Raw genomic sequence first — 26,871 nt, forward strand, 5'->3', positions numbered from 1 at the left:
TTCGCGTGCCGACGGCCATATTCCCCTGACCAACAATTGATCACAAAAAAATAAAATTCTGTGGGATATTTATGAACTGGGATTATGTTGTAAATTATGTCATTCTTATCTTTAATGGTGAAACACCGGCGCCATTAAAAAGCCGACCGCTGATGTGCGCTGGAGTAAACCCCCATAAACTATTCATGTGGGCCTGCGGTCTCAATCTCGTCTCACTAGGGCCGTTTCAATAGGGTAGATGGAGCCATAAGGCGGGCCTCTCAGCCCCCAGGCTCTGCAGGGGGACAGAGCTGCTGCACCAATGAAGCATCTTTAAAGCACAGCAACCAATCAAAAGCCTCGTTCTAATCCTCAACAATAACACATGAATACAGAAAGATTGAAGTACACACAGGTAGAATCAGGAGAGGGTGTGTGTGTGTGTGGCTGATGCATTGCTGAGTGTGTCTCCGGGCACCTTCTCGTCTCCAAACTTGGCCCGTTTTGCATGGCAAGCCAAGCCAGGCCAGGATACGGCACACTGTGTGAATATTTATAAAGACGGGGGAACATGAGACACAGTTCACTTGGGCTGAATGGAGCACTTATAAGAATACAGCTTCGCTTGCAAGAAAAAGCACTTAGAAAGAAGAAAAAGGAAACTCGTTTTCCATCTTTTCTAAAGGTTAAGTGAAAATTAAATAACAATTTCACAGCCTCCTGTAAAAGGCATGTTCATTTTATGCTAAAATAAGAGCAGAACAATTTGAGTTACCACTTTATAATAAGGTGCCATAATAAATAGCAAACTAGTCATTACCTAACATTTGTTAATATTTGATTGTTACTAAATTGTTACTAAAATATCTATTTGGCACAAGTTAATCTTTTTTTTTCACTGACCACAGTGTCACAGTGTCGCTGGTTAGGGTTACGGTTAGGGCCGTGTGTTAGGGTTAGGGTTAGGGCCGTGTGTTAGGGTTAGGGTTAGGGCCGTGTGTTAGGGTTAGGGTTAGGGCCGTGTGTTAGGGTTGGGTTAGGGCCGTGTGTTAGGGTTAGGGTTAGGGCCGTGTGTTATGGTTAGGGTTAGGGCCGTGTGTTATGGTTAGGGTTAGGGCCGTGTGTTATGGTTAGGGTTAGGGCCGTGTGTTATGATTAGGGTTAGGGCCGTGTGTTAGGGTTAGGGTTAGGGCCGTGTGTTATGGTTAGGGTTAGGGCCGTGTGTTATGATTAGGGTTAGGGCCGTGTGTTAGGGTTAGGGTTAGGGCCGTGTGTTATGGTTAGGGTTAGGGCCGTGTGTTATGGTTAGGGTTAGGGCCGTGTGTTATGGCTAGGGTTAGGGCCGTGTGTTAGGGTTAGGGCCGTGTGTTAGGGTTAGGGTTAGGGTTAGGGCCGTGTGTTAGGGTTAGGGTTAGGGCCGTGTGTTAGGGTTAGGGTTAGGGCCGTGTGTTAGGGTTAGGGCCGTGTGTTATGGTTAGGGTTAGGGCCGTGTGTTAGGGTTAGGGTTAGGGCCATGTGTTAGGGTTAGGGTTAGGGTTATGCAAACAACTAATATTTAATTAATTATGAAAAAACTATTATCTTGTGCTAAATAGATATTTTAGTAACAATTAACAAATATTAACAAAGGGTTAGGTAATGACTAGTTTGCTATTTATTATGGCACCTTATTATAAAGTGTTACCCAATTTGATTAATTAACGATGGGGCCAGTAGGGGGGGTGGGGAGTGGGTCAAGGGGGGGGTCCATGAACGTTATTTCCAAACCAAGAAAAAGAAAATAAATACTTACTAAAAAAAGTATTAATACATTCTTGCAAAAATAGACTATTGTCTGCTTTGAATCCAGATGCAACAGTTCTTCCAACAGTCGGGCCATTTTCCCGCTCTGAGAGTCCTTAGCTCTGTTCCAATGGATCCGCACAGCTGAGGCTTTTCCATTGTAGCTACGCTGAGGCCCCTCTGCCCCACCCCAGGGTTCTGTGGGCCCCTGGGTTCTGAGGGCCCCTCTGCTGACCTCTTGGAACCTCAGATGTTCCCTTGTCTCCGCCAGAAGCTTCTCCTGAAGTCATCTTGCAACCTCTGGAGAAAACAGGAAACAAAAAAGCTTATCAAAGTCACACTGCAGAAAGGAAAACGGAGCACAATTCCCTTTTTGCTTCACCTTCAAGTTATGATTGATATCTCTGTGGCCGTTGACCTAAACTAAAAGCAGAAACTCATAGGTCCAAGAAAGCCCAAGTACTCCCCGAGTCCCGTGCACAGAGTCCACATAAAACATATTACTGGATGGCTTCCCAGGTGAATTCCTGGTGTCAAAGCAATATAACCAGCACTCGAGTTGAGGGGGGATGAGGGGAGATGGCATCCCCCTTTGGAATTAAAATGATCAAAATCATCCCCCTTCTGAAACAGCCATCCCCCCTTTCCATCCCCTGTTATTTTATCAATTAATGTGGAAATATTACCGCTATTTCATTATAGCGGTTTCCTTTTTCAATTCGGCGCAACGTCACTTTTCCCAGGGACAGATTTGACAGCGACACTGGATTCTCGGGCAGTATGCTATTACGCAAGAACGCAGGCACGCTTGCTGCGCGCCTGCGTACTTGCGCAATAGTGCCTTCATGAGCTCTCATTCCACACCGTACGAGACAGACGCTGGTAGCGTGAAGCTGTCTCTGCAACTCTGTCCCCTTTTCTCCCTTTCATTCCAACCTGTGAGCAACGGTAGTCTCCTTTCTCTGCCGAATGCATTTTTGAAAAAAAAAATAAGAATCAGTTTTTAAAATCGTTAAAAGTGATGCATGCCTCGAATCGTGTGATTCGTCCGATGAGCTGCATTTTTGGGGATAAAATAAGAGCGACGACAGTAGTCATCGCTCTTATTTTATTTTTTTATTATATAAAAAATATATAATAATATAATAATACTACTACTAATAATAATAATAATTATCACACCATTGGTCTCCCACTATATGCGCTGTTATCAGCACAAATGATCTGTCCCTAAAAGTTAAAATACACCATCCCCCCTGGCTTTTTTTTACAACTCGATCGCTGAATATAACCAACACTGCAGGACTTTGATCAACGTCCAGAACGCCGCAGTCTCCCAACCACTGGGGCCCAGGTACACGCTGGATATACTAGACACAGACCAGAGAGACAGTACAGACCAGAGGAGTGGGCGTTCCTAAAGGGCACCTACCTAGGAAACTCCTTCCTGACCCACGTCTCCTCCCCGTGTCACTCAGCAGACCAGCCCAGCCTTGGCCGGCGGTGGCTACCATGGCAACCCATGGGCAACGGCCTGGGAAAGGAACACAACAACATATGAACAACAACACCCTGTTGCATTTGGGAACACAAGGGGGGGAGGGACATCCGGGTCATGCATTATCTACAGGTGAGTATGGTAAACATGCAACTCCTGTTTGGCGTTGGATTTATTTGGATGGCATCGGTATAAGAACTACTTTAATCAAAAAGATCTATGTCTACCAATTACATGGTGCGACCTTTATAGCAACATTGCAGAGTAAAAACTATGCTAACTGTGTTGAACATGTACACTATTTGACCATGTATGGTTATTTAACACTAATATCTTGTTTGGTTAGTAGACAGCTTTATTTTATTACATAAAACTACAATATGATATTTGAACGTTACATTGTCGGGCGTCTTTAATTTACTCTTACTTTAATGTTGATACTTTTGTTATGTTTGTATTGACTATTGTTACAGTTTTAAATAAAATTGGCACATATTTATACAAGAAAGTTTATGTCAATGGATGAACACACTAAACAAATGACCATTTAGGGTTAGGGTTACCTTTAGGGTGGCGTGTTCTAGGTTAAACCATCCTCTCCATTGCATTGCATTAATCCCTACTGAGAGTAGCCATCGCGCCAGCAGCCTTCTAACCATGAACCTAACCGTGGTCGCTCGGTCTCCACTTAGGTTTCCAGGTCGCTTTACCAAGGCAAATTCTGTTATCGCTTAACGACCACATGTGAGGTAGGATTGGAAAAAAGTCTTATACATACCCAGCATTCAATGCTTTAGAACATTCTACACATTAGGAAGCTATCCAGGCTATTATAGAACCTCTGGCTCCTTTTTAAAAAAGTATAGAAAGAGAAGAGAGAGATTAAGTGCGCTTTTAAATCCAGACATCATTTTGAAAGGGTTAAAGTTTGCAGACCTCCCAATACATTCATTTAGGTTTGTAAAAAAAAAATGCTGTTTCGTTTTTTGGGGAATAAGAAATAAAACAAAATCAAAATAGCTTAATTTGTCTGTTGAAGGTTATTTAAAGAAAGGTCCATTTTTTAAGATGACAATAAAACAAAAGAACCAAGTTAAGTTTCATTAAAAAAAAAACTAAGCTTTATTGACAAACTGCTGCAAAACATCGTTTGGACAAATTTAGTTACCTATTTAGGCAAGCTTACACATGTAGCATAATGCATTTTGTTTAATGGAGAGGGTACAGATATTACTGGCAAGAACAGTTTGGATGTTTTAAATATGTACAATAGTTTCTTTTAAGCTGCAGGATCCCTTCTCTGTTGAACGAGAAGACCCATGTGGAGATATTATGTCCCAATGCTCCTTTGTGTTGTTTAAGCATGCAGTTTATAGATCAGAACCACACTGTGAAGACCTGGATTAATATTATCTAACAGAGGGCCTCTGGGCCTTGTTAATTACATCAATAATTATCATTTATACATTTTGTCTTCAGCGGCTTAGAATTTACTTTGAACCACAAGCAAATTAAGGATATCAGGACAATCAATCTCTACAGTGTCAATAAGGGCTATATTTCAAAACTCTACAATGACAAAATATTGCTGCCTGCGTCTAAATGGCCATCATTTTGTTTAAGCTATTTAAAATCAAATGGTAATTATCAAGAATTGATTGAATTGAATTGTATGCCATTAACAGGTCTTATGACTTTAATTCATGATTTTTTGTGTCTACATTACATAATTGAAGTTTAAAGAGGACTTTTATTAGGCTGTATTAAAAACAGAATTTTGAAATGTAGCCTAATGGGAATCTGCAACGCACTGGACAGATTTTTCTTTCTTTCTTTTTTCCTTTTTTTTTAGAAAACAATTAAATGGTTTCCTTTTTAACAAGTAGATTAGGAACCACTTAAACTTCACTAAAAAAAGATCGACTTCAATACGGTGTTGGAAATAATAATAATAAAAAAGAAACGATCAAGGATGAAATAACAACCCAGCAATGTTTCACTGAGCCAGAGAGAAAGGAGGGAATAAATACAGAGGAACAAAGAAACCAAACGCTGAAAGAAGACGGAGAGGCGCTGAAAGTTCCCTAACCGTCCCGCTCTCTGGACGGGAAGGCTGGGGGGGGCGGCAGGTGGGAAGGTACCCTTACAAGGAAGGGGGGGAGGGGGGGGCTGGCAGAAAGAAGGGCTTTGCTGTCAAACCCCAAAACCAGTTCCTCTTTTTGGCTCATCTTGTGAGAGGGGATAAATCCAGTGGTAAACGGGGCACAACGCCAACCAAGGAGAGAAACAGAGGTCAAAGTAAAGATTTAAAAAGGGAACAATTACTTTTGTCGAAGCTGCTTAAAGGCGACAGCTGCCTCGTGGACAGTCAGGAGGTGAGGTGGCTTATGGGAAAGGGGGAGGGGCAACGCTGTTTACGGTGGGCGGGGCCAGAGTCCAGCCTCAGTACTGTCGGTACGGGTGCTCCCGGTACGGCGCCTTGGCAGCTCTAGGGGGGGGGAGGGCCTTCCCAGGGGCCGCGCGCTGGGTGCCGTTCCAGTCGTCCTGACCTGTGGCCAAACACACACACACACACACACAGCACGCACACACACACACACAGCCCGCACACACACACACACACACACACAGCACGCACACACACACACACAGCCCGCACACACACACACACACACACACAGCACGCACACACACACACACACAGCACGCACACACACACACACACACACACACACATATACACACAAACACACACACACATACACACACACGCACACATACACACACACACACACACACACACACACGCACAGCACGCACACACACACACACACACACACACACACACACACACACAGACACACACACAAAGGTCAAAAAGAGGAGCAAGTTCACCATGGGCTCGTAGAGAGATGCAAAGCTCTCATGCAGACAGTTGTTGTTCATGTATAATTAATAGTAATCAATGGTATTTAATGTCTTTTTATGCCCTTACCGTAGGATTCATACGTCTCCGTTGTCTCCCCATGTCCGTAGTCGTAATACTCTGGCTCCCTGCCGCACCACAAACAGGGAGGGAAACGTGGGATTGATTTAAAAAGCAGGAGGGTGGGGGAGGAGAGCTAAGGCCATCCTAAACCCCGTGCTCTAACACCAACAGAACCCTAACCCTAACCCCTTACTCTACCTCTCAACAGAACCCTAACCCTAACCCTAACCTTAACCTCGTGCTCTACTGATCAACAGAACCCTAGCCTTAACCTCGTGCTCTATTGATCAACAGAACCCTAACCCTAACCTTAACCTCGTGCTCTACTGATCAACAGAACCCTAACCCTAACCTTAACCCCGTGCTCTACTGATCAACAGAACCCTAACCCTAACCTCAACCCCGTGCTCTACTGATCAACAGAACCCTAACCCTAACTTCAACCTCGTGCTCTACTGATCAACAGAACCCTAACCCTAACCTTAACCCCGTGCTCTACTGATCAACAGAACCCTAACCCTAACCTTAACCTCGTGCTCTACTGATCAACAGAACCGTAACCCTAACGCTCTCCCGCTCTGACACCAACAGAACGGCACATCCAAACATAGTTAAACATGGGCTGGCAGTAGGTCAGGAGGTGGAGATTGTTGACCTGTAACCGGAAGGTTGCAGGTCAGTCAGATCCCTTGCTCCTCCTAGCTGAGTGTGAATGTGTGTGCCAATGGATGCAAGTCGCTTTGGACAAAAGCATCTGCTAAATGCTAAATATGAAATACATAATCATACTATTAAAATAAGATCAATAAAAAATGGATGTATTTCTGTGTGCCTGCAGGCTCTCTGACCGGGGAGGTGTGTTGGCAGTACTCACGCCTGCGGCTGGCTGTAGTAGCTGTCATACGACTCGTAGGCCGGCTCCGTGTAGCTCTCATCGTAGGCCTGGGGAGGGCAACACACACACACACACACACACACACACACACTGTAAAGGTCGCCATGGTAGACCAAAATAGACATGAAACCCTTCCCTTAAGAGGTCGGCCCCCGCTGAGAGGGGCTGCACGGGCCCCCCGTCCACAGCATTCATGTCTCCTTCCTCCATGTCTCCTTCCTCCAATCAGAGCTGCTCTTATTGACTGCCTGTTGGTTTGTTTACTCTTAACGTCTTGCTAAACGTAACTGGCCACTTTGCTGGTTGTTCCTTAAGTCACTCGCACTGTGAACCACGGCAACCAGGACAGAAGCATCGGCATTTCATGTTGGATGACCTGCACCGCTCAAGGGTGGGGTCAGTGTGTGGGGTCACAGTGGGGTCACAGTGGGGTCGCAGTGGGGTCCCAGTGGGGTCACAGTGGGGTCACAGAGGGGTCACAGTGGGGTCACAGTGGGGTCACAGTGGGGTCCCAGAGGGGTCACAGTGGGGTCACAGTGGGGTCCCAGTGGGGTCACATTGGGGTCACATTGGGGTCAGTGTGGGGTCCCAGTTGGGTCCCAGTTGGGTCACAGTGGGGTCACAGTGGGGTCAGGTTGGGATTACAGTGGGGTCCCAGTGGGGTTAGTGTGGGGTCACAGTGGGGTCACAGTGGGGTCACAGTGGGGTCAGTATGGGGTCAGTGTGGGGTCACAGTGGGGTCACAGTGGGGTCACAGTGGGGTCACAGTGGGGTCACAGTGGGGTCGTCACAGTGGGGTCACAGTGGGGTCAGTGTGGGGTCACAGTGGGGTCACAGTGGGGTCACAGTGGGGTCAGTGTGGGGTCACAGTGGGGTCACAGTGGGGTCAGTATGGGGTCACAGTGGGGTCCCAGTGGGGTCAGTGTGGGGTCACAGTGGGGTCACAGTGGGGTCAGAGTGTGGGGTCACAGTGGGGTCACAGTGTGGGGTCACAGTGTGGGGTCACAGTGGGGTCACAGAGGGGTCACAGTGGGGTCACAGTGGGGTCACAGTGGGGTCACAGTGGGGTCACAGTGTGGGGCTGCGGCGTTACGTACGTATTCCTCGTAGGCCTCGGCCGTTGCGGGGGCGTGCTGGTGTTGGGGCGGCAGGGCCATCCTCTGCGGGGGCCCGGCCGCAGGGGGTCTGGCCCGGGGCGCGGCCGCTCCCCTGGAGGGCGCCGCCGGGGGCCCGCCTCTGCCCACTGGAGCTCCCCTGACAGCGGTGCCCCTGGTCGGGCCCCCGCGGGCCACCGGGCCCCTGGTGGCGCCGGCGCGTGGAGGCATGCCCCTCCCCCTGGAGGAGGCAGAGAGGAGGAGGAGTCAAGGGCACGTTAGGAGTGGTTCGTAACTCCGCCTCTTCTACACTCAGATATACGCTGTACTATATATGCTACATCCTATATATAAACTAAACTTCTAACATTGCTGATGTTGTGACCTTGCATCTGGCTTTAGATGGTAAAAACAAGCTGCATATTCCGCTCTCCTCCCTGACAAAACACCTCTGGCAGGTCCCTGATTGGACAAACATTGGGCACGCATTTTCATTTGGATGACCAATTAGAAGCAGTCAGAGGCATTTTGGCCAGTGGAATACACAAACCTGATTGGCAACCCTGAAAAGGTTCCTACAAATGGTTCATAAATTTGTCATCGTACATGCGATTAAGAGGATGAACCATTTGTCTTGCTGGTAGGAGGTTGCCCTCAGTTATCCACTCGTCCTCGCTATCATCAATGTCAACAACAAATGTCATCCTTCAATGCCAACAATAGTTTGGAGGATGAGCTGGTCACCGTTCTGGGATCTGCAGAAAAACTCTTACGCATTTATTGTATGTTGTACGTCCTGGCATTTAGAATAGTACTTAGCATTGTGTAGCATCTTATCTTAGCTATCGTTGTTGTGTACGTGGGATGGGATAACCTAGCAAGTGATAGTGCTTGGCAATTGGTTCTATGGCCATCCTTACTGTACCGACAGCGATATATATTGTTCATCTTTCTTCCGACGAACTGTGCTTATGGTAAGTCGCTATGGACAAAAGCGTCTGCTAAATGCACTAAATGTAAATGTAAGTGTAAATGCAGAGCCCTATAGAGCCGGTGAAGACGGGGCTGATTTGGTCACCATATGGTGGAACCTGGCAGAGCAGCAGACGCTGCTGGGCCATCCAACCTGACCCTGGTTAGAGACCACGTGCTGCGGGGCCGGGGGTGTACGAGAGAATAGCTCCGAGCCCCCCCCCCCCCCCCCCTCACCTGGGTGCTCCGTTGGGGGGGCCACCACGGCCCCTGAGAGGGGGGCCCCCTCGGCCTCGGGCCCCATGCTCCTGGCCCCCGTTCAGGTAGCCCATCTCTAGGAACTGCTCCTGACAGATGTCGTCCATCATGTCCTACAGACACAAAAGAGAGGTGATGAGTGTTTGTGTATGTGTGTGTTTCTGTGTGTGTGTGTGTGTGTGTGCGTGTGTGTGTGTGTGTGTGTGTGTGTGTGTGTGTGTGTCTGTGTGTGTGTGTGTGTGTGTGTGTGTGTGTGTGGAGGCTGGATGATCCACTCTCTGCAGCAGCTTGACAACTCCTGACATAGAGAGTGAGATGTGGAAAATGGATTGTACAATAAATAGCGGAATGCTTGGAAAAGATAGCAGCTTTTTATGACTTCATAAAAAATAAATAATATAATATAAAAACCCAAAATCCCAATGCTCCCCTGTTAAATCACTGTATAAATATTTAATAAACATCAGTTATCGGTTATGTTCTTTAACATTACGATGGGCTGGAACATCATATGACCCCGTCTCCCCTCTCACAGGAACATAACAAAAGCAATGAATCAATGGTATGACGTAAGCCTAACGTTGCCAGAGCAACTCCCAAACCCGTATAGTCTGGAACCTGGAGTCTGAGCAACCGAGTGTGTCCGCAGGCATTCAGGTCTGCGGACACACTCGGTTGCTGCACACTATTGGACAGAACTACAACCAATCAGAGCGACGGAGCAGGTCTCAGCAGCGGCCGCCATCTCGGTTCTTTGCCAAAATGCCTTTCCGGCACTCCCATTGGGCAACCCCCCCCCCCTCACCCTATTAAACCCGCCCACTAGCCAACCTGTGTCTGGTCGGCTGGAAATCTGAACGGGAGGGAGCGAAACGCAAAATGCCAGAGCAGATTTGTCTTGTTCCCAGGCTGGCATTAAAGACCCACGAAAACCAGCATCCAAAGCAACGCCCCCGAGCCCTACCAGAGAGTTAGAGGAACAGAGGCCAGTCCATTTCACCCAACGGTAGAGAGAGGGACTACTGCCACCAGCATCATGACCGATTCATCAGCTGCTATAAGTGGCTCCACTAGAAGCAAGCGACCATTTAACACGCTTGTTAGCATCCATCTGGCCCCACCCCCCCCCCGGCAGCTAGCATGGCGACAGACTAGCTCAGCGTTTCCCCGAGTTGTGTGCCAGTGCACATCATCTTACTTACGAAGACACACAAGACATGAGGAAGCAAACAGTTAAAGTGCTGAAGGCCGCTTCAACGCAGCAAGAAAATCCAAGCGCTTGTCATGGGTTAGCCCCCAACCGTTCTTAGAATCTGTGACATGCCTCGGCTATTCCTCCTCCTCCCCCCGGCTAACCAGGGGGAGGCCATCAAAGATCACACCCATCTTAAATCTAATCAGGTTTCCGCACGGCCATCGAGGCAGACGCACGCCCCCGAAATGAATCAATTAGATTAACGGGCCGATTAAAACAGCCCAACCGTTTGGCCGTACCCGTCTAGCACGGCTGTCTGAGGGTTTATTTGTAAGCGTTGGCCGTCCTTTTGACCCTATGGATGTAAACATCTTGTTAACGCCCAGCGGGACGCCGTCCCTCTCCCTCTCTCTGGGGCAGAGAGCGCTGGAGGGAGCCCAGCATGAAACACAACGACATGACGGCAGCAGACCGGGCCCGGGGCGGCTGGAGGTGATGTGGGCGCTGGTGGGGGACTAGACTGGGGGTCTACCCAGGGAACGTGTTGGGCCCTGTTTTCCTACCCCTCCTCTACCTCTTTCTCGTGTGCTGGACAAAGCGCTTCAGCCGATGGACGTGGGGAACCAACCTCAACCTTGTGATCCTTCCCCTCCTCCCCATCCCTCCTCCCCTCCTCCCCTCCTCTCCTCCCCTCCTCCCCATCTCTACTCCCCTCCTCCCCATCTCTACTCCCCTCCTCTCCTCCCCTCCTCCCCATCTCTACTCCCCTCCTCCCCATCTCTCTCTCTGGATGACGGTGCATCTCCCAGGTCTCCACGCTGCAGGTAATGTTTTTAGAGAAACATTCCAGTGACTTCAGTGGACATTACTCACTTTTAATTGGTCGCTGCGCGCTAATGGCGGTCCCTGCAGGGTTTAAATCATCCATCGCTGCACTGTTCCTGGTCCCAGGGCACCAGTGCATTTATAATTTCAGCATGGAGCGCGAGCAGCAGGCTGTGCTGTTATTCAACCACTGCTCTTCCTCCTACTCCTCTCGGGACTCTCTCTCCCTCGCCCCCCCCCCCCCCCCTTCTCTCTGGGGAGGAGGAGGAGGAGGAGGAGAAGAAGGAGAGGCAGAAGCAGCGTTGCATGAAGAGCAGCCCTAGACAGGCGGACATGGAGTGGAGGAGAAGGAGGAGGCCCCGGTCACTAATCATGACCTAACCTACTGCCATGGATCCAGCTCCCCCACCAACTCACCTTGGATTAAAGCTATTGCTAAACGACAAACTAGTAAATGGAGACAGAGATATATAATATTTTTCCTCAGCGCTGTTAATCGCCATTTTGGGATTCTTCGGTCGCTTCTCAAGAGGGTCAAGGGTATATACATTTAGTGACGCAGTGCCCTGTCACCAGGCCTCTTGCATCTAGCTCTTGACATCTCATCTATCATTTGACTGGAATACAAGCCGAGGTTTCCGTGTGGGTCTGTCCTGTCTGAACTTCTGGGGCCACATACCACTTCCTCCCCATTGGGCCATGGGAGAGTCGGGCACTGTGAGTGAGTGTTGCAGACCAGCAGGGCGGCACACTTACAGGAAAAAGGAACTTCTTGACTTCCTCCATGGCATGGGCCATGCGTAGGTAGGCGTCGGGGACGGGCGCGAAGACCTCGATGAAGACGTGCAGCTCCATGGACAGATGGGCGTACTTTGGCTCCCCACCTTTCCTCATGCCCTCCTCCTGTAACCACGGGCAACAGCACATTAACTGATGAGCGACCATCCCAAACCAAAAAACACACAATTAAAAAGAACAGGCATAGCATTCATTACCAGGTTTGGTCAGGGTCATGAGAGCATGTGCTCACATATCCCAGAATGCACCTTGTATTGAAGCCCTCGAGACATACGATCAATTTAAAGTGATTCGAATAAGATGTTTCTTTAGACACAGAGACATTGTCAACTGTCAACTGACAATTTTGTCAGTTGACAATATTTATAGTATACTGTTATATAGTTCAGCAAAAAGCTTGACTTTATGAACAGGTAGGATGGCTGTGTGGACGCCAGCTGCTCTCAGGGCCCTGCAGAGCTACAGTGAACCTCAAAGTACCACAAAGTTTGGATGAAATTGGAAGGCAGGACTAGACCTATTCAAGGGAAAACACTGACGCTATTGTCGGTGAAAACATATCAATTCCGATCGCCAACAAACACTACTAGTACAAATAGGTATTGAAAAGATCTGGTTTAAACAGTTGGATTTGAGTCCTGTATACGGAGGATTTGGGCCACTGTCGCTTTAAGAGTGAGTGAGGCCTCAGAACCATCCAGATCTTTGACAGAGTAATGCATCCGCTGCAGCGAACGCACATTGCTAGCGAGGGATGTCAACAGCAGGACGCATTAGGGACGCACTGACCTAAAAAGCCCCGTTCACCACCACATGAGCCCATCTTTATGGACATTGTGTGCATGCTGGCTCTGGAAATGTTGAAGCGTTTAATCCTGTGCGTAGAAAACAGCACTTTGCAAAAGAGATGAATATGATAAACGTGGTGAAACGTTACGAGTGCTTTCTCTCTTTGGAGCTCTTTCTGAATGTATTCACTCAACTCATTCAGACCATTGGTTCTACCATCTCGGCGTGTCTGATGTCGTGACTCTAGAGCGGCTCTGAGCCGCCCTAATGCAGTGCGCTGGCTCTTCATCAGCGTTTCCTTTGGGGGGGAGACCCGGTGATTGGCTAACGGTTTTCCTCCCAGCTCTTTAATGAAGCTACTTCCCTGAGCATTACGCTCTGAAGTGAGGACACTGCGTCCTCCGGGCATAACATGTGTTCACAACATATCATCCAACCGGTGGGAAACATGTTAAACACCGGTTCACACCTACAGCAGAGAGCTCTGTTCAGATGTGCTGGTGTTCCTCTGGATGGGTTAGTCGGAGCGTGAGGGCAGCTGCTTCCAGCGCCCCCCCCCCCCCCGTCTGCATCGGGGGGGTTCAAAGCCCCAGGTGCACCACCACGGAGCGGGTGGGGCTGAGCAACAGCTATGATGAGCTGCTTTCCTGTGGCAGACTTGTATGTGGTAGGACTTTCACTTCAACCAATGTACGCAAATATGTATTTTCCCCAAAATGGGATGTTTGTCGTGATTCTTTTATTTACTCCAATATTAAAAAAGAATGCTAGATCTCAACCCATGCAACATTAACTCGTGCCATATTCCCTCAGTACTCCTCCGCTGTGAAACTCCTGATTAAGGCCTTAACCAGCAGGGGTAATGGCAGCCACACATGCAGGAGGAATGGAGGCCCCACAGGCAGGAGGAAGGCTCCCCGGAGGCCCCACAGAGGGGGGGGGGGGGCTGGTTTACCTTGGCCTTGTCCCTCATGGAGCCCTTGCCCAGCACGGAGATCTTGGCTCCCGTCTCCTCCTGCAGCCTCTTGATGGTGTTCCCCTGCGGCCCCAGGATCTTCCCCACAAAGTTGAACTGGAGGGACCCGGCGGAGAGAAAGGACACAGAAGACGTGAGCGCGGTGGCCGACCAACGGACACGTGGTCCCCTGCATGAGCGCAGAGGGCCAATTAGCACAGCACCAGCGGCAGGGGGGGGTGTTGAACCAGGCCGGCCGCCGGTGGATCAGAGCTCCCCCAGGACCAATAAGGAGCGGCGGTGACTCTGTGCTGGGGGAGAGTTCCTCAAGTGACACGGGCCCTCTGGGGACCACGTCACCATTTATTTAGGTACAGGGGCCCCGGGCCCCTGCTGACCACAGCCGGAGGTACAAGGGCCATGGGCCCCGGGCTCCTGGCGAACAGAGAGGTACAGGGGCCAATAGGAGCCCTGGGACGTGCGTTGGGGAGGAAATATATATCAGAGGACTATATTCTGCAGGCCCGGGGCACTCATGAAGAAGAATTCAAACATGGAGGTTTTCTTGCAATGTACATGGACTTTGTGTTTGGTGTTTTTGAGATGATCTTTCTTGAATAAAGATAATAATAATAATAATACAAAATAAAATGAATACAATACAGATATCGTCCAGCTAACAACATCATACAATATTGTCATCAGAGTTTTTTCTGATGATTCCTTCAGAGATCCGACCTCTTGTCAAATCTGGCCGATATATCGATAAAGCAGCCAGGTCTGCCTCTTTTAGACACCTTCAGACGCTGCTCTCACTAAACTGCAGGTAGGAATTGACACGCGCCACGCCCATAGATTGGAGGAATGAACGGGGGAAGAATAAATTCCTTTACGCAATGCATTAACACGGCACACAAACAACGTGTTAGGCCTATGCTCGCTTCAGAGGAACATACATAAAAAAAGAGTGACTTTAAGATTAAGAGAGATGGGACAGACAGACAGACAGACAGGCCACGGGGCCGTGTTGGGGAAGGGGACAGACAAGTGGGGCTGGCCACCTCTTAATGACGCCATCGACCGGCTGCTCGCTGTATGGATCTTCTCCTTGTTAGTATCTGAGAGCATGTCTTGCCCTCAATACATTTAGCTATGATTTGTTTTACGCCATATAGGATATCCAATATTATACACGTTGATGTTTATTTACTAAAATTCTGAAACCAGAAAGCCGACTGAATCAATGAAACCTAAAATGAACACTTTATGAAATAATGATATAATATGCACTTAATGTACTTCTGTCTGGCAATAAATGTTACTGTTATTGAATAATAATATAATATCATAATTTTCTTTCTTAAAGAAAAAGGCATGTACCATTTTTCTTGTGTGCGTCATGAGACTGGAGGATCCATGATCTCCTTTGAGATATGCGCTGAATTACCTCTTGTTTAGCAGATCCTAATCCAGATGTTCTGTGACACCGTGTTAAACCCCTCTGAAACCAGTCCCATCAGGGAATGTCTAGAGCTTATTCCAGAGACGCTCACAGGACACAGTGGTACACAAACACTCGTTACTCAAGTCTAGCAGCGCAAACAATAAGATCAATACTGTACTGGCCTATTGATCGCCATTAATCGCTGAAGAAAAGACCCAGGCTTGAGGAAGAGAGCTGAGCTTCTCTCAAACTTACCCAGTACGCCCTGACAAGCATACCAGAAGACCATAACGCACACACACACCAAGCAGTTAATGTCGCACACACACACACACACCAATCAGACCATAATGTACGCACACACACACACACACACAAAGCAGCCCATAACGTACACACACACACACACACACACATAAAGCAGCCCATAACGTACACACACACACACACACACACACACACACACACACACACACACACAACAAGAAACACTGTACGCCCTGAAAGGAACGCACAACAGCAGACTATAACGCACACCAAACAAATAATTTAAATTCTACTATTTGTGTTTTACAAACGAATGGCTGCGATCTCCTGTAATGGTGGAGGTGGAGGTGGAGGGGCGTGGTTTTTGGGGGGAGGCCTACCTTGGGATACTGCTGAACGGGGATCAGCACTCGCTCCTTGAGTTTGATGTTCTTGGTTGTGAAAAGGTCCAGGTACGCCTCTCCCCCTTCCTTTTTAGGCTCGTCTTTCTGGACTCTGTCAATCTCTACAAGGAATGAATACATATCAATATAGATACGTACGTAGAGGCGGCCACTGGTGATTTAAAACGTCAGGGTTTGTCCTGCTGTACACAGAACAGGTCTTGTGTTTGTTCCCCTTTAGTAACCATGCAACAAACTATTCATCCATTATTGACGGGGAAAGTTGGTCATTCTCTCTATACAACTCACAGACTAAGCTGGACTTACTTGAAGAAAAAAGGTCCTTACACTTACAAGTTCTCCAACCGAATGATTGGACACGCTAAGTTCCAATGGGACCCTGCTGTTTCAGATGCTCTGTTATCGTACCCCGTGGTATCATACACTTTTATCACACATCTGATCCAGCACACACAGCTACGGACAGCCCAAGGTCGGGGGTTACCGGACCAGAGGACCCGGGTGGTGGTGGTGGTGGTGGTGGTGGTGGTGGTACCGGACCAGAGGACCCGGATGGTGGGGGGTTACCGGGGGCCGATATATAAACACTGATCAGGTGTGAATACTCTGCACGGCGCACCAGCACTGGTGCGGCCCCAGGGTGGACGCCAGTCAGGACGCCTCCTGCCACGGGCGGCTGCAGAGCGGCGGGGGGCTCGCACTAACGCGGCACATGGTACTGAACTAGTGACGGCTGCAGAGCAGCGGGGGGTCGCACTAACACGGCACATGGTACTTTACTACAGTGACGCCCTGACAGTGAGACGGCCGTGACTCGCGCCTGTCCAGGGGTCTGTCCCCCCTTGACTGTCCTCCTTGCATCGCCATGGGTGCAAGCCGACGGCGCTTTGTAAGAAGAACATTTTCTGTAGGAGAAAAGATCCTCCGTTCAGCAAGGCAATTCTACACAATAAAACAACTGCTCTTTAGCCCTGTATTGCAGTAAGATGCTGCTCCTTAAGCCTGTATTGCAGTACTTGGACACTGCTCCTTAAGCCTGTATTGCACCTATTCGGATGTGTCCTTCCGTGTGCAGGGCATCCACACACACGGCTCTGCTTGTCAAAGGGCTGATTGTGAGCGGTAGACGGGGCAGTCCTCTTCCTGTCCCCCAATGCACAACAACCCGCACACCGCACTACGTTACACCACCGCCGTTACCTGAACACATCCCCACATGAACCTTATGGGCCATATGTCGTCACATCGGACCACTTTACCTGCGGTTAAAAGTTTCATGGCGTGCGTAAAGGACGCGTCCAGGCTGTCCTTCTCGGCCAGCAGCTCCGGGAGATATTTGCCGTCGTTCTCCATTTTGTAGTTAGAATCAGTTTCTGTCCCGATGTTTCGTGCAAAAACAAAATCTTAAAAACAACAACGAATGTAAATAGAAAAAAGTAGTCCAGTTGCGTTACTAGACAGTGCTTATCCGGCGGGCGGTGTGCGCTTCGCATGCGGGTCCCGAGGGCTGGGAGCGGATCCTCTCCGTGGAGCGACGCGCTGCAAATGGAAGAACGGGAGCAGCGACGAGCGGATCGACTGAGGCGCTCTGAGCGAGCGGAAGTGAGCTCAGAAGAGCCTACTTACTGAAGCCGCCTCCTCCTCCTCCGATGGTTCTGATGGGGAAAGTAGAGGTGTGTGTGTGTGATGAGTATGTGTTGGTGCTGAGAGGGTAGGAGAGGATGTGTGGTGAGTGTGTGTCGAAGCTGAGAGGGAAGGAGAGGATGTGTGATGAGCGTGTGTTGGTGCTGAGAGGGAAGGAGAGGATGTGTGATGAGTGTGTGTGTCGGTGCTGAGAGGGGAGGAGAGGATGTGTGGTGAGTGTGTGTGTCGGTGCTGAGAGGGGAGGAAAGGATGTGTGATGAGTGTGTGTTGGTGCTGATGGTGTGTGTGTTGGTGCTGACGGTGTGTGTGATGAGTGTGTTGGTGCTGAAGAGAGGATCCAGGAGTCCAGAGAGTTTCAGCTGTCTTTGAACATTCTAGCCACGACGGTGGCCTCCAACCGGACATCTCTTTTAATTAAATACATTTAATTGGATTTAATTGAATTTTCCAGTGGCTTTCATGACTTTTTAATAATATTAGCAGCAGCACTTAACGGAAGGCTATTCAGTCATTCTGTGGTGTTGTGGTTTTCACTTTATATTCCTTTAATTTGAATTAATAATTGACCGTAATTTAATAATTACTACGGTTGAATTAACCAGGGATTCATTTCGTTTTTTAATTGAAACCAGACTACCAGGCATCAAAATATATTAATTTTATTCTAAGATCTCTACTGCCTCTTAGTGGCTATCAGCATCATTGATCCATAAAATATGTCTATATGGCTATATAGGCCATAGGTGTCGTTTACACTTGGGACATATCTGACTCCTTTTGAAATGGCCTATTTTGTCCCCATCTTAAATATTCTTAAAGATGTTCTGATGAATATCTTAAAGGGATACCCAGAGAAAGCTGTTGCTCCAAATGTATCATGGGGGGTCCAGAAGTGAGCTGGGTTAGCATCTGCTTTCCGTTAGCAGCATTCACCCACTTGCTGAGTGGCAGTAGCCGAGCACCTGTTCATGGAAGGGGAATACACTATTAATCACTTTCCAAAAGTTCCCAATGCGCTCTGAATAGACAGTGCCACTAACAATACAGCAAGATTGCAGTTTGTCTTTAAACACACAGATAATTCTGAATTATTTTCAGCGTTAAACTATCTGTGAGGCACCGTTGGCTCAGTTATATGATCAGCTGCTTCTGTCTGGCCGTCTACACTGACAGGGTAAACTGTCAGTTATATGATCAATTAAACACAGCTTAAATACCTCGGAGTTCACATTTCCAAGGATTTATCATGGACTGTACACACGGACACTGTGGGGAAGAAGGCAAGGCAACGCCTATATCAGCTCAGGCAGCTCAGAAGATTCAAGGTCTCCCAACAGATCCTGAATTCCTTTCTACTCTGCCGCTATACAAAAAGAGTACTGACTGGAGCTATATCTGTCTGGTACGCACACAGCTCCAGGCGGGACCAGCGAGCACTGCAGAGGGTGGTGAGGTCAGCTGAGCGGACCACGGGCACCCCACTCCCCCCTCTGCAGGACTTATATACCAGACGCTGTACCAGCAGAGCCAGGAGGATTATCAGGGATCGCCACCACCCCCGTAACAGACTCTTTGTGACCCTCAGGTCAGGCAGACGCCTGCGCTCTCACAAAACACGCATAGAGGGACTGAGGAAAAGTTTTTTTTCCCCCAGGCAATCACAGCCCCGAATTCACACTGGACAATCACCCCCCCCCCCCCCCCCCCCCGCACTACTTTGACACTTTAACCCTGGCCATATTGCACAATACAATTTGTACATCTCCCTGTTTATCGATTTGTAACTGTATATCTATTTATAATATTCCTCATTTCACAACTCGTGCATATGTAAATACTTGCAATAACTTAACATACTTGCAATAACTTAATAATTCAGTAATATCTTTCTTGTGTGTATATATTTCTGTTAAAACTTAATTTGTATTTTATTCTATTGTAATTTATTTATATTTTAAGCACAGAAATACAAAGTATGTCACACAAACATTGCACTGCACATCCTGTATGAATGTGACCAACTAAAACCTTTGAATTTTGAATCTAAAAATTAATTATACCCGACATATCTAAAGATATCTGCCTCAGTCAGCCTTCTGGACAACATCAACACACAACTCATAATGCAAGCTAATCCAAAAGTCTTTAGTAGGATGTGCAGTAAGTCTGCTCAGATGATCTATCCTATACATAGAGGCATGCAGATGGCCTGTAGACATTCAGGTGTTCCTTCAGGGCTACACAACCCCCATGACCATAATACACACAAACAAACACCCTGTCCCCTATCGACAAATCATATTTTGAACGGATGGCCTATGTTATCTGCACGGGCGACGCTCTTTTTAGCAAATTGCAGAAAACGGCAGGTCATTGGTCATACGATGGCGGTTGCCGAACTGAAAACTAATACGATGGGCTGCAGCTGTATCCGAGCGTGCACCGGCCTCTCGGATCAAACAAAGGCAAATATTGTCTTCCATGAGCACTTACGTGGGCCGCGGAGCCGCACTCTGACAATTACCGCTCGATGTGATGCATCTGACTATTACTTTGTTATTAGTGTTGGCGGTTGCAAGGTTGTCCCAGCTCCTCCTCATGTCGTTGACACAACGAATGGCCTGTGAGCTGAATATCAACCTTCTCGTAAAGGAGGAGAATTACTTCCCTGGGCAGCTGGCCTGCCCTCTGTTGAGAGCGCTCATCACATGCCTTCTGTACGGGGGACTGGGCCTTTAACTTTCCCAAACACAGAAAGCCAAACTCCAGGGCAAACAAGGGGCAGATGGCTGTGCTGAGAAGAAATAGAAACAGAGAAAGCATGGGGAACTTCAGCATTGTTTGCCTAGATCAGGGGTTTTCAAAGAATGAGAGAGTGAGCCCCCCCTCAGAGAACAAATTTCAGCTGAGCCCCCCCCCCAAAAAAAATGTTCTAAATCGCTGTGTTTTGAAAGATCTTTCAAATTATCTTTCAAAACAATAATTATACACATTTTAAACATCTCTGATCATATCTTTAACATCTCTGATCATATTTTACACATTTTAAATATCTCTGATCATATTTTTGAAAATTCTTAAAGATATTTTTGAAACATTTTAAACATATTTTTGAAACATTTTGAACATATTTTTGAAACATTTTAAACATATTTTTGAAACATTCTAATCATCTTTGTGCGTTTTTAATTACATTTCTTAACACATTTTAACATCTTTATCTAAGCATGTGTTTGCATAACTTTTTTTAAATACATTTGAACAGCTTAATCTGTAAACTGCCAGTTTAGCCTCCTTTTTAGCTCACCGCTACTTTAGTGGGAGCAATGAGTTTGCGTTTGACTTTGCGTCTTCGCGTTTTTTTCTGTTACTTTTTCTGGTTTATTTTTTCTCACGCCGCGCCCCCCCTGAGGAACTCTGGCGCCCCCCAGGGGAGGCGCGCCTCACAGTTTGAAAACCACTGGTCTAGATGAGTATTTCTTGGCAAGAGAAGTTCAGAGAGGGGGCTGAGGCGTATGTTTGGCTTCATGAGGATGGGCTCACTTCATTTTCTTCCCATGAATGCTCTCAGAACTGTCACATCTGCTTAGCTCTCTAACACCTTCTCCTACCCCCCTCTTCCATCTAATTTTTGCTTACATTCATTTCACCTGACTCTCCCTGTTTTCCACATGTCTCCGCCTGTAAGACTCTTTAGGTGTTGGAGAACGCTTTTCCGGGTGGGGTTGAGTCGTCTGAATAATCTTGGAAGGCTCATTCATCGTCCCAGTAAAATGACACCAGTGGATACCATTGAGGCACTGCAGCCCCAATCCGTGTGGGAGGTAGGAACGCTCCCTGAAGCGGGATTTCCGACTCTGAAAGTCGGAAAAATATGGCAACCCTTAGCACCCAGAGATGCAGCTCCACACATAAACAGTACTGAAAGCTGAATTTATGTACTGTTTATTAGAAATTCTGTCTTATTTATGTGTCATTAAACAAGCCGTACACAGAGTACTGTTAGGGGTTTGTAGGGTTTGTTGAAATGTTGACATTTAATCCAGTTTATAAGCGGGTTCCCCTTCCCCTCCCCTAAAATGTCTTATATGAGCTTCAAGATAGGAACATATGCCATTTTATCATGTGTTTTATATTTATGCCATTAAGAGAGAACAGGACTTACATCCAAGTTTTCAGGCAGTCTCTCCAAACCAATATCCGAACGCCCCACTCGTTTTGTGACTTCAGAGGGAATCTTTGTATATCTTCCTCCGTCACGGCGTAGGCACACCGGTACTGAAGGGTGTGTGGATGTGTGGAGCTCTGCCTGGGCAGCGGTTGATGGTTAATCGCGGCGTTTTAATAATTGTTCCCCTATTTACAAACATGGATGGCTGCTCGCCCAGCCATGGGGGGCAATAAACTGTTCTGTTGCCATCAGGTACTGTGAACACATTAGGGACTACAGCACTGTAGGCTAATCAATTTATAAACGGCATTGTGCTGTCTGATTAAGTCTGATGATGTGTCTTTCTTTTGCACATTAACGTAACATAATTAATATTTCTATGTAGTTTCATTCCAATATCTTTGACTCTGAGACGATAATTTTACTGCATAAAGATATGACAGAATTGTCCCTCTTGTACTAAAGAGTTACTAAAATCATGATTTATAAACTTGGCATTAGTGTTTCAGTAGTTCAATAATGAACCTGCATGTGACTTTTAAACCGTCAACTTAACTTATTGTTAAATCAATTTAGCGATTATAATAATAATTCAATTATTGCATAAGAAAATAACTAAAGATTATAATGCTAATGGGAAGGGATGGTATGTGGCAAGATTGGGCAGGGGTTGTAACATAAATTAGAAGCATTCATCTACACCGTTTGCAGGAAAAAGAGAATCTCACGAATGGGGATATTATAGGCTACACTGATAGAAAATATTTCCCTGGCTTTTGAGATCAGTGCAGTTAACAGCACAACAAATCCGTGTGTGGATGTGTGAAGCTCATCCTTGGCAGCGGTTGATGTTTGCTTCTGAGAGAGGGTTATGATTCCCGGGCACTTATAATATAATGTCGAATCCCATCCAATCATTTCATTCGGCCTGAATGACTTGTCTGTCTACCTACCTACCTGCACGCACTCTGTCCGTGCACTTATTGCACATGAACATTCTTCAGCAAGCCTAGGCAGGCCTAGAGCCATTTAGAGAAAGAGTCGCGACATCTCCCTCCGCTCCAATGGACCATGCTTTAACAGCAATGGTGGATCGTTGAGCCTCTCGATAGTTCCCAGAGGTTAGCCTCTCCCAATAGAAACGTATTGGAGTTGCAGCACCATAAACCGTTTGTAATGCACTATTAAAAGGTAGGATGTTTAAATAAATCCATTGCATATTTTCAGCACATCTTAATCAAATATACATGTTCAATAAAGCATATTAGTGGATTATCCCACCTAAATGAGTGGATTTAGGGAACCTTAACCTTATCTGTTACCTTAAGGTAACAGATTCGGCTAGCATTAGGATACTGTAAAAGTTAGCAACACGTTAACCCAAAGCAGCTATTCATTTTATATTTGGTTCTCTTATTGTCATTTCATGTAATGTTGTGGATTTAGAGAAACGTCTTTATTAGTTAAATATTACACATGTGATTGTACAGGGGTGGATGGGTGTAGTGAAATGAGGATAATCAGTTGTAAAATAAAACCTTGCCGTATAATAAGGACGAGAGCTATCTTTATGATACATTGCTATTGATATGGATTAAAACAGTATATTTTGGCCTTTAAAGGGGTTCTATCAGTGTATTATATAAGTAATCTTGTGAGTGTGTATCCTACAGCACTAGGTCCTGCGTGGTGGAGCAGGGATGCTGAAGACATGTTTTATTATGCTGCCATATTATATAAGAAATCGTATATTTATTTGGATTGGATTTCCTAACAAACACTCAACTTCATCATGCTGCTGCTGTTAGTTGGCAATCTTTATTGATAGTCACTTGTCAGTTTCCTTCTGGCCTATCTGAAAGTCATAAAGATTACATTCGTTTTTATGGTAACGTATGCCTTTAGGTACCATGGGATTCCTAAAACAACCATGAATTAATGAAATGGTAGAATCAAATCTAATCAGAATTTTGAAACATTCCTTCCCTTCCTCTTAACATATGAATAAAGGGTGTGAATGCTATTTATAGAGCAACATGCCCTATAACCAAGGTAATGTAAAATATATAAACGAGGCAGGTTGCTGTTCACACTAAACCTAAAATATTAGCTGATTTTACTTAAAAAAACTAAAACATATTGACCTAATTCATGCATGTGTCGTGTCGGTGTGCTATAGAAATATTGTAAATCAATGCATTTATTGACTTGTAATTACAAGAAATCGCAGCTGTGTCTCTATATTCACGCAGATTCCACTAGCCCACCTACTCGTGGCTTTGGAGGGAGGCCTGAAGGGCTGGCATTTCTTCAGTTGGATACTTTCTAAATCAAGCCTCGAAAATCTGGAGTCTCTAGCTCTAGTTTAGTTTAGCTCGAGTCTCTAGTTTCCCCAGATTGCCTAACCCTTCCTTAAATGCAGATGCACAGAGATTTATGGTATTAATTGATATCGAAAAACCAAAAATACCCTCCTGAAGAGGACATTGTTAAGCTACCATCTCACCAACCAAGCCCTATTATGTATGTTCTTCCTGTCAAACTGATAACCTGCAAAACGTCCGACTAGACCTATAGCCAGGTCCCTCAAGAACAAGGTGGAATGTTTCAAGGCACACAACGTACATTAACGTTTCCAGAGCAAATAATCTAGAATTAAGTCCATGAATGACACTCAGTTATGGAGGAAACTGAAGCTTTTGTGTCATTATCTTATTTAAATTACACAATTATAATGTAATCAAGAGAACTGGAATCAGTTTAGCTATAGCCACTATAGTAGAACTACTTTAGCACTAACTTGGTGGGGCTACATGAATCTATGTAAGACCTTGTAAAACTAACCAGAGGAAACAGGGCCGTACATATGAACTCCAGAGATGGAAGCCCTAGCAAAGAACATGGGTCGATGTTCTATTTTGGTTGTGCATCAAACCGACTCTGTCGAAGTAACATAACTAAACATGTAGTTGTGTGTGTGTGTGTGTGTGAATGATGCCATCTGATTTGCGCGACAGTAGATAAGAACAAGGCCACTGCTGCCGCTCCCTCGGGGGGAATAGCAGCAGTGTATTTACCACCAGGTTCTCATCCCACCACACGTTGTTATTCCTGCTTTGCTCGTGTCTATCTGCGTCTATTTTATAGGCCAAAAAAAGAATGTTGTGTTGTGTCAAGGGTGTGTGCGGGTGGCTGCGTTAATAAAAGATGTAGGACATGCTTGGAACATCTCAAAGCTGTCCCTGATTCTTTGATCAGGCACTGGAGGGCTTCTCTCGTAGTTTGCATCATTATATATTATAATATTAGATGCTCATAATAGTAATAAACAACAACTTCATATACACCTGCACCAAATTAATAAAACACCTACTTCTACTTGTTATGCAAGTTCCTTCTTAACAGGGTCAACGCTTTAAAGGAATCACTGTTTGGATTAAAAAGGATTGAGTTCTTTCCACAGCCTAACTCATTCTCACAGTAAATGTCAGCTTTTGAATAAAAGTAGTTCTGAGTTATCATTCAAGGAGGAGCATAAATACCCTCATGAGACCATCCAGATCTCGCATTCCCTGTTTCTGTTTCTCTCCTCAGGTTGGTCTTTCCTTGATCCTGTTTTTCAAAGTTTGTCCAATCAGCGCTCAGGGAAGGGATTCAAAAAGAAAATCAAGTCAGGCACCGAACAAAAGAGTAGCAAGCAAACCCAAATAGACTGAATATGATTTTAAATATGAACAGAAATCTGCACAAAAGGCTTTTCTTCGAATGCAATTTGTTTGTGCTTAACTCAAACGGAAGCCTGCGGTTGCAGAGTGAAGAGACCACGAGCTGTTGCTGTGATGGATTTAGTCTTTTCTGGCAATGCAAGGCCATGGCCATGGAAATCAATAGCTGCCCAACCCAGGCTGATTAATTGCTAAACGCAAATGTTCATATGAGTATGTTCTCACGAGGCTAAATAATTATAGTAAATACTAATAAATAGTAGTAATAAAAAAAATAGAACTAAACAGAAAATAGGCAAACTATAAAACCCAAAACCATCCATCCTGTCATGATCCTGTTTTAATACTACAGCTTCAGGTCCAGGGGGCTGGAGGGTTTGGGTAAGCCTTGCCATTTGGGTGTCTGTATTTGTGGTTTAAGCTTAGTCAATTTCAGATGCCAAGCTCTGCTCTCCCAAAGCCCAAAGCCTCCAGCATCCCCTTCTGCCCTGAATGAAGTCTGAAAGGAATCTGGAATAGGATCAATTATTTGCAGCCCAGTATCATACTAAAGAAATAAGCATGAGGGTAGAGCTCTTTGTGGTGTGGTGGGGGGTTTGCTAATTATAAATGTTCTTTTATGGGGGTGACTTAAAGGTGTCCGGTGTGAAGTGGCCGATCAGGGGATCAAGGTGGTCACCTCCAAACTCCATTCAAGCAGGCCGGAGAATCCTGTTTCTTTCTACTGTCTTATCCTCTGGCATTCATCAATTATATAACCCTTTTCCACCCCCATTCAATCGTCTAACGATTGTAAATGACATTCCCACACCCTCACCCACCCACATCCTCACACACACACCCAGCCAAACTCTCATACACACACGCTCACACACTCGTGTGCTTCTTCAAAGGTTTCATTCCTTTATGACGATGAGTAGCAGACTTAAGAGTCAAGCTGCTCTTTCATCCATGGGTGAGTGTGTTAGTCTCTAAGCCTGCTGTCTCTGTTCTGTGTATGTCACAGCAATGTTGGTTCATGTCCGTTGGATGGTGATGCTGTGTTCATGTAGACTGTGTGTGTGTGTGTTTGTGTGCAGGCCTTCATACCTTATGTAACCCTTGTTAGAGTTAGTGACGATAGACAACCTGTCAGGCATCTAGTTTGCAAACCAAACTATTCATTTTCCACATTTTCATTCCGCATG

The 26,871-nt window shown here is 46.3% G+C and overlaps 1 protein-coding gene across 2 annotated transcripts; it reads right to left on the reverse strand.

Moving 5' to 3' along the window:
- Positions 1 to 1,969: 1,969 nt before the first annotated feature.
- Positions 1,970 to 17,670, reverse strand: khdrbs1b (KH domain containing, RNA binding, signal transduction associated 1b). Of its 2 annotated transcripts, XR_013812323.1 has the most exons (11): positions 17,404 to 17,670; positions 16,121 to 16,245; positions 14,030 to 14,146; positions 12,244 to 12,390; positions 9,447 to 9,580; positions 8,241 to 8,478; positions 7,123 to 7,190; positions 6,255 to 6,313; positions 5,585 to 5,808; positions 3,194 to 3,295; positions 1,970 to 2,061 (listed from the first exon to the last, which is right to left on the reverse strand). XR_013812323.1 is itself a non-coding variant. In XM_079748991.1 (9 exons), exons 1-9 carry the CDS (start codon positions 17,495 to 17,497, stop codon positions 5,702 to 5,704), a joined length of 1,089 nt encoding a protein of 362 aa, XP_079605117.1. In that variant the 5' UTR covers positions 17,498 to 17,670; the 3' UTR covers positions 4,365 to 5,701. The 2 variants fall into 2 exon arrangements, 1 of the variants encoding a protein (XP_079605117.1); XM_079748991.1 differs by lacking the exons at positions 1,970 to 2,061; positions 3,194 to 3,295 and having other exon boundaries at positions 4,365 to 5,808.
- Positions 17,671 to 26,871: the final 9,201 nt, after the last annotated feature.

This window comes from Pollachius pollachius, assembly GCF_949987615.1.
Source record: "Pollachius pollachius genome assembly, chromosome: 13".
Classification (NCBI taxonomy): Eukaryota; Metazoa; Chordata; class Actinopteri; order Gadiformes; family Gadidae; genus Pollachius; species Pollachius pollachius.